The sequence below is a fragment of the Grampus griseus genome, assembly GCF_964374135.1.
Source record: "Grampus griseus genome assembly, chromosome: 11".
Classification (NCBI taxonomy): domain Eukaryota; kingdom Metazoa; phylum Chordata; class Mammalia; order Artiodactyla; family Delphinidae; genus Grampus; species Grampus griseus.
The window spans coordinates 39,687,993-39,696,413 of NC_139005.1; the positions used below are offsets into that span (position 1 = coordinate 39,687,993).

The window sequence follows — 8,421 nt, forward strand, 5'->3', positions numbered from 1 at the left end:
CCGTGTCCCCTGCATTGGCAAGCGGATTCTTAACCACTGCACCACCAGGGAAGTCCTGGATCTTTACAACTTTTGCTGATGTTATGTGTGTTGTACTATTTTATGGGTTTGTTTTTTAATGGATGAGGGGACTATTTTATTTATTTATTTTGAATTTTTGTATTTTATTTTTTTATACAGCAGGTTCTTATTAGTTATCCATTTTATACATATTAGTGTATACATGTCAATCCCAATCTCCCAATTCATCACACCACCTCCCCCACCACTTTCCCTATTTTATGTTTTAATTTGCATTCTCTCCATTGTTAGTAAGTTTGAGCATATTTTAATTTGTTTATTGTCATTTACTTTTTCTCTGTTGTAAATTATTTGTTCATTTCTATGGCTTATTTTCCTATTGAGTTGTTTGTTTTTTTAAATACCTATTTATTTTACTTATTTATTTTCCTTACTTTTTGTCTGCATCAGGTCTTAGTTGTGGCACATGGGGTCTTCATTGAGGCATGCGGGTTCTTTTGTAACGGCGTGCTGTCTCTTCATTGCGGCGCTCGGGCTTCGATCTCTAGTTGTGGCATGTGGGTTTTCTCTCTCTAGTTGTGGTGCGAGGGCTCCAGGGCGCGTGGGCTCTGTAGTGGAGGCGCTCGAGATCAGTAGTTGTGACGCACAGGCTTAGTTGCCCTGCAGCATGTGGGAGTTTAGTTCCCTGGCCAAGGATCGAACCCACGTCCCCTGCAGTGGAAGGTGGATTCTTTACCACTAGACCACCAGGGAAGTCTCGGTTTTGTTTTAAATTGAGTTATAGGTATTAGTAACACATGTGGATACTAATCCTGTGTCAGTATGCATTGCAGTTATTCTCCTAATCTGTGGCTCTTCCTGCCTTGTTTTTTTTTAATAAAACAACTTCATTGAGGTGTAATTGACGTAGAATAAACTACATGTGTTTAAAGTGGACAGTTTGATAAGTTTTGACATATACCTGTGAAACTGTCCATTACCCCCCAAAAGTTTCCTTGTTTCCTCTGTCATGCCCTTTCTCCCCTACTTCCCTCTCCCCTCCCCCAGGCAATCATTAATCTGCTTTCTGTCACTCGATTGGTTTGCATTTTCTGTTTCATATAAATGGAATCATACTGCGTATACTAATTGTTTGTGTATGGGGGTCTGGCTTCTTTCACTCAGCTTAATTATTTTGAGGTTAACCCGTGTTTATGGTTAGTGTGTATCTATTACAATTTTTTTTTATGCATTCAGTAGCCAGCTGATGGACTTTGGATTGTTAGCAGTTTTTAACCACTACAAATAAAAACTGCTGGTGAACATTTGTGTGCATGTCTTTGTATGGACATTTATTTTCTCTTGGATAAATACCTAGGAGTAGCATGGCTGGGTCGAATAGTTTAACTCCTTTAATTTTTTAAGGAATTGTCAAAGTGCTTTCCAAAATGGTTTTGTCATTTTTACACCCCTATCAGTCTGTGAGAGTTCCAGTTGCTTCACATTTTTGCCAGTACTTGATGCGGTCAGTCTTTTTAATTTTTAAAAACTTTAGTCCTTCTAATAGTTGCATAGTGGTACCTGATTGTTTTAATATGCATTTCCCTGATGACTAAGGAAGCTGAACTGCTTTTCATGTGCGTCTTTGGTGAAGTGTTTTAAAATCATAAACCCATTTAAAAAATTGAGTTGTTCATTTGCTAATTGTTGTTTTGAGAGTTCTTTATTCTGGATGCAAGTCCTTCATTGGATATATGATTTGCAAACATTTTCTATCACTCTGTGCATTATCTTTTCTCATAACAATGTCTTTTCAAAGAACAAAAGTTTTGTGCTTTTGGTGTCATGTCTAAGAAATCTTTGTCCAACCCAAGGTTAAAAAGTTTTTCACTTCTGAGTTCTTCTAGGAAACTTAATAGTTTTAGGTTTTACATTTAGATCTGCAATCCATTTTGAATTAATTTTTTTATATAATACCAAACTATGGGTGAAAGTTCATTTTTTGCATATGGATATCTAATTTTTCAGTACCGTTTGTTGGAAGACTAAGTTGCCTTTTATCTTTGTCAAAAATCAGTTGTCTGTGTATGTGTGGGAATGTTTCTGGACCCTCTATTCTGTTCCACTGATCTTTGTGCAAGTACCACATGGTCTTTGATTACTATAACTTTATAATACATCTTGAAATCAGGTATTGTTCATCCTCCAACTTCTTTTTCAAAGTTGTTTTGGCCATTCTAGTACCTCTGCATATTCATATGGATTTTAGAACTAGTTTGTCAGTTTCTACAAAAATGTCTGCTGGGATCTTGGTTGAAATTGCTTTAGCTCTATTAAATCAACTTGGAGAGAATTGACATTCTAACAATATCAAGCCTTCCAGCCCAATAACAAATATATGTCTATATATATATCCATTTATTTAGGTCTTTAATTTCTCTCCACAATGCTGTGTAGTTTTCACTGTATAGATCTTTCACATCTTTTGTCAGATTTATTCTTTTTTTTAATTGTTGAGTCTTTTAAAAAAATTTTTGTTGGAGTATAGTTGATTTACAGTGTTGTGTCAGGTGTACATCAAAGTGAATCAGTTATATATATACATATATCTACTCTTTTTTAGATTCTTTCTCATATAGGTCATTGCAGAGGACTGAGTATAGCTCCCTGTGCTATAAAGTAGGTCCTTATTAGTTATCTATTTTATAGATAGTAGTGTGTATATGTGAATCCCCATCTCCCAATTTATCCTCCCCCCCTTTCCCCCCAGGTAACCATAAGTTTTCTACATCTGTGACTCTATTTCTGTTTTGTAAATAAGTTCATTTGTACCATTTTTTTAAATTCTAAGTATAAGCGATATCTTATGATATTTATCTTTGTCTGACTTACTTCACTCAGTATGACAATCTTTAGGTTCATCCATGTTGCTGCAAATGGCATTATTTTGTTCTTTTTTATGGCTGAGTAATATTCCATTGTATATATGTACCACATCTTCTTTATCCACTCCTCTGTCGATGGACATGGTTGCTTCCATGTCTTGGCTATTGTAAATAGTGCTGCAATGACAGATTTATTCTTACGGGTATTTTTTTTATACTATTTTTTTATACTATTTGTTTTGTTTTTTTGTTTCTTTTTGTTTTTTGGCTGCACCACGAAACTTGTGGGATCTTAGTTCCCCAACCAGGGATCAAACCCAGGCCCACAGCAGTGAAAGCATGGAGTCCTAACCACCGGACCGCCAGGGAATTTCCTGTACTGTTGTGTTTTTAGTTTCAGTTTCTGATTGTTTATTGCTAGTTATAGAAATACAGTTGATTTTTGTGTACTGATTTTGTATTCTGCAACCTTCCTAAATTCACTTAATCTAGTATAGTTTTTTTGTAGGTTTCATCAGACGTTTTCATACAAATAATTATGTCGTCTATGAGTAAAGACAATTTTACTTATTTCTTTTCAGTCTGGATGCCTTTTAATTCTTTTTCTTGCCTGATTGTGTTGGTTGGAACCTCTAGTACAGTAGTAAAGAGAAGTAGTAAGAATAGATATCCTTGTCTTGTTCCTGATCTTAGGGGGAACCGTATCTTATTTTTAAACCTTCTTTTAAAATGTCTTTTTCAGGTTATATTATTTCTTATTCTTGGGGTGCAGTCTCTGATGGCTGTATCAGCTGATTTCCCTGTGGGAGGTTTGTTTCTCTGTGTTTGTTTTTTCTTTTTTTTTTCTTTAAACACTGAACTTGGGAATTCCCTGGTGATCCAGTGGTTGGGGCTCCATGCTTTCGCTGCTGGGAGCCCAGGTTTGATCCCTGGTTGGGGAACTAGGATCCCACAGGCCACATGGAGCAGCCAAAAAACAAAAAAACCACAAAAAAACAAAAAAACTGAACTTAAGTCCTGTGTGTCTCAGATTGTGGAATCATCTCTACTGTACAGTTTTTCATTTGCTCTGTTGTGGTCCTATTTCATTCTTTAGTTCTGAACCTTATTTATGATGAAGTGTCAGATTGAGGTCCTTGTACCATACGTGTAGTGTGAATTTAGACTTCACATCTGTGAATGATGCAGGCCTGGGATCCATTTTCTTCCAGGTAACCTTTTCCATCTCTAGGCGCAGGTGCAGTGCTTGCTGTTCTCTCAGTGAGCCGAGTGTTTCTATTTCCTGTTTCATGGATGGAGTAGACCTTTATGTTTCTTGAATTTATAGCCAGTTCAACTTGTTGGCTTGGCACAGGGACTATGGCCTAGATTCCTTTGCAGTTCGTAGGCATTAAGGCATCTGTCTGGTTTAGATATTCCTGTGTATCATTTGGCTTCAGCTCTGGACTACTGTAATAGCCTTGTTTTTTTTGGCTGGGCCACACGACATGTGGAATCTTGTTCCCCAACCAGGGATCGAACCTGCGCCCCCTGCATTGGAAGCGCAGTGTCTTAACCACTGGGCTGCCAGCGAAGTCCCCTGTAATAGCCTTTTAAATGGGCCCCCCAGATTCCACTCTTAGACGCCTAATATCCATTCCCGACACAGTGATCGTTTATTTGATTTAAATTTTAGTGCCTGTGTTGTCACCTTCCTTGGACACCATTCCTACTCTCTGGTTACTCTGGCTTTTTATTTTCCCTAATGCCCTGGTCTCCCACTCATGTCAGGGCCTTGTACAAAGGCTGTTCCCTCTGCCTGGAATACTCTTCACCATCACAACTCTTTTCCTTGCCATTGCCTCTTCATCTTTGGTTCTTATCTCAGATATCACTCGATTTCAGAAGTCTTTCCTGACCCCTCAGATTGGTTCAGGTTTTCCTGTCCTTGTGTATCTCATAGCTTTATTTATTTTTATTTATTTGTTTTGTTTTTTTTTTGCGGTACGCGGGCCTCTCACTGTTGTGGCCTCTCCCGTTGCGGAGCACAGGCTCCGGACGCGCAGGCTCAGCGGCCATGGCTCACGGGCCCAGCCGCTCCGCGGCATGTGGGATCTTCCCGGACCGGGGCACGAACCCGTGTCCCCTGCATCGGCAGGCGGACTCTCAACCACTGCGCCGCCAGGGAAGCCCCATCATAGCTTTATTTTAATGGCATTTATCACAGTTTCTCTCAGATATAAACTGTCTGAGGGTAAGGACCTCGTCTTGCTCATCACTGTATTTCCAGCACTGACAAGAGTGCTTATACAGGTAGATATACAAAAAAGATTGTTAAGTGGATGAATATATTCACTGAGTAATTTCCTCCATTAGACTGTAAGCTTCAAGAGGGTAGGACATTTTATTTTGTTCACTAGAGTATTTCTCAGTGCCTACAGAACCTGGGATATTATAGGTGCTCAATAAACATTTGGTGACTGATGAATTGAATGAATGAGTGAGAAAAGTAGTTTTAAATAAGGATGGAGGCCAGAGTAAGGTCATTTAATAAAGAATTTTATTTGCAATGCTGAGAAGCTTAAATTTTAGACTCCTTGGGGAATTTTAAGCAGGAGAGTGACATATGCAGGCTTACATTCAATCTAGAAGGATCCCTTCAGCAATTATGTGGAGGATAGTTGGAACATTATAAAGCTATTGCTGTAATATAGGAAAGAGATCAAGCCCTGATATAAGGTAGTTGGAATAGAGAAGACAAATTCAAGGAAATTTAGAAATGCTGTATGTTAGATTAAGATAATGGCTGGATTAAGGTAGGGGAAGAAGGGGAAGAATCTAGCATCACTCCCTGAGTTTCTTATTTGGGAGACCACCTAGAGTAGGCACTCTAAGAAGAAGGGCAGGTTTGGGAGTGAATGAATTTAATTGAGACGTTAATTTTTTTTTAACATGGGAAATCTGGATAATTTTATTGATTTTTGGTAGATTTAGCTGGATTATGGATATTCTTTTTTTTCTCCCTCACACATACTTAATCCTTTATGTATAAATATACAAAACCTACCACCCCTTGTTTTTTAAGAAACTGATTTGAGTTAAGCAGTTCTTTTACTAGGGACATGTTCCATTTGAGTTTCCTGTGGGATATCCAGGTGGAGATGTACATAGGTAATATGGAGCTCAGTTGAGAAGGTCTGTTTCTGTACTATTCCTTATAATTTCAGTTAAAACAACCTGATGGGCACCAACACCCATACATAGGCGCGAACTGGCGTGTCCTTGGGCTTAGAGAGCGGGACGTTCAGCTTGCGAGAGGGAACCTCTTAGTTGGGTACGGAGAAAGAACGATTTAAAAATGGGTAATGTTGAGAAGGGCAAGAAGATTTTTGTTCAGAAGTGTGCCCAGTGCCATACTGTGGAAAAGGGAGGCAAGCACAAGACTGGGCCAAATCTCCATGGTCTGTTGGGGCGAAAGACAGGCCAGCCTGTTGGATTCTCTTATATTGATGCCAACAAGAACAAAGGCATCACCGGGGGAGAGGAGGCACTGATGGAGTGTTTGGAGAATCCCAAGAAGTACATCCCTGGAACAAAAATGATCTTCGCTGGCATTAAGAAGAAGGGAGATAGGGCAGACTTGATAGCTTATCTCAAAAAAGCTAATGCGTAATCGTTGGCCACTGCCTTATTTATTATGAAACAAATGTCTCATGACTTTTTATATGTACCATATTTAAATTGATCTCATACACTAGAATTCAGATCATGAATGGCTGATGTAATATTTTTGTCCTGATTTAAATAACGTTGGCTTGTGGCTAAACAAATATGGTCAGCTTTTTGAATTTTGATAGTAATTGCGGTTCAACAAGTACTCTCACTGCTTTCCCTTTCTAAAGAGATGATTAAACTTGAATAAGGAATGTTAAACTTTTCAGGGATATGGTGAAGCCTTCTCAAACCCTATAGGAGATTGGTTTTATATTTAGATTTCTATAACTGATTATATTAATATATTTAAATATTGAGAAGCTCCCTTCACTGTCTCATAGAACAGCAAGAGTCACCTGTGTTTCAAGCTGTGTTCATTTGCCTGTTAAAGCAAGGGCTGAAGGTACGATAACAATGTCCACTTTATCTTTTTGGTCTTAACTATGCCAATTTAATTATTTTTATTTATTTATTATTAAAAAAACCAAAAAACATTATTATTATTATAAAAAAAACAACAAAACCAACCTGATGATTTTGACTTTTTTTTTTATAGTTTTTTTTTTTTTTTTTTTGGCCTCAAGGCATGTGGGATCTTAGTTCCCTGACCAGGGATCAGGGATCAAACCTGTGCCCCTTGCAGTGGGGGCACAGAGTCCTAACCACTGGACTGCCAGGAAATTCCCTACTTTTTCTGTCTTAGGCAGTTTCAGCATGCTTTGTCTCCCGTCTTTGCAAAACTGTAGTAGATTTTTCTTGCCTTTGTTTCTGTCCTTCTTGTTTGGCCCTTTGCCAGGTAAACTTAAGGGATTGCTGACTTCTGACTCCTGCATTATTCCCATGTCCACATACATTTTCCTCTCTCCTCTCTTTTTCTCAAAGATCATTTAATTTTTTTCCTTTTAGGGTTCTTTTCTTTTTTTTCTTTTAAATTTATTTATTTTTGGCTGCGTTGGGTCTTCGTTGCTGTGTGCAGGCTTTCTCTAGTTGCGGCGAGCCGGGGCTACTCTTCGTTGTGGTGCGTGGGCTTCTCATTGCAGTGGCTTCTCTTGTTGTTCTTCAGTAGTTGTGGCACATGGGCTCGGTAGTTGTGGCTTGCGGGCTCTAGAGCTCAGGCTCAGTAGTTGTGGCGCGGGCTTAGTTGCTCCGCGGCATGTGGCATCTTCCCGGACCAGGGCTCGAACCCTTGTCCCCTGCGTTGGCAGGCAGATTCTTAACCACTGCACCACCATGGAAGCCCTAGGGTTCATTTTTATCAAAGTTATATGTATACATAGTTTGTGGAATCGAATAGTTCTGTAAAGTTTGTTAAAACATAAAATACCTTTTCCCCTTTATTTCCCTTCAGAGGCACTTTTAGAGCTTTTTTTAGTTAACACTTTTTGGTATTTATCTCCATCTCTCTAAATAATATGCTTATATTGCTATTTCGGTACCATCAGTTGTAAGATACACCATAATTTTATGTACTACTAAAAAAGAGAAGTAGGCCCAAGATGGGTAATCTGTAAGAGGCCCTGCTTAAAGCTGGGAAACTACATGAGAATGTAAATGAGAAGAAGCCCACCACACGGAAAGGGACAGCAAGGCAGCTCACATGTCTCAACCCTGGCATTGTGTAGGAGGGGTAAAAACTTTCTTTGGAATTTGAACTGGTTTTCAGTTTGAATTCACACTACCTATGTTGTACCAAAAACTCAAGCAGAGATTTTTAATTAGAGATTGTTTGAGGTTGGTAGTGTCTTAGGCACTTAGAAGAAACAAATAACAGTTGTCATCAGTTGTGTCTGGATTTCAGAGATGTTAAGATATGAAGAAAAAAAAAAAAAGGCATCTTAGAATC

At 38.6% G+C, this 8,421-nt stretch overlaps 2 protein-coding genes across 2 annotated transcripts in view; both read left to right on the forward strand.

Moving 5' to 3' along the window:
* SPATS2 (spermatogenesis associated serine rich 2) overlaps positions 1-8,421 on the forward strand; it is a 134,996-nt gene that overhangs the window by 12,105 nt on the left and 114,470 nt on the right. The window lies entirely within an intron of this gene.
* Positions 6,223-6,537, forward strand: LOC309829557 (cytochrome c-like; the record flags this gene model as incomplete). Its single annotated transcript, XM_082665546.1, has 1 exon — positions 6,223-6,537. One exon carries the CDS (start codon positions 6,223-6,225, stop codon positions 6,535-6,537), a length of 315 nt encoding a protein of 104 aa, XP_082521672.1.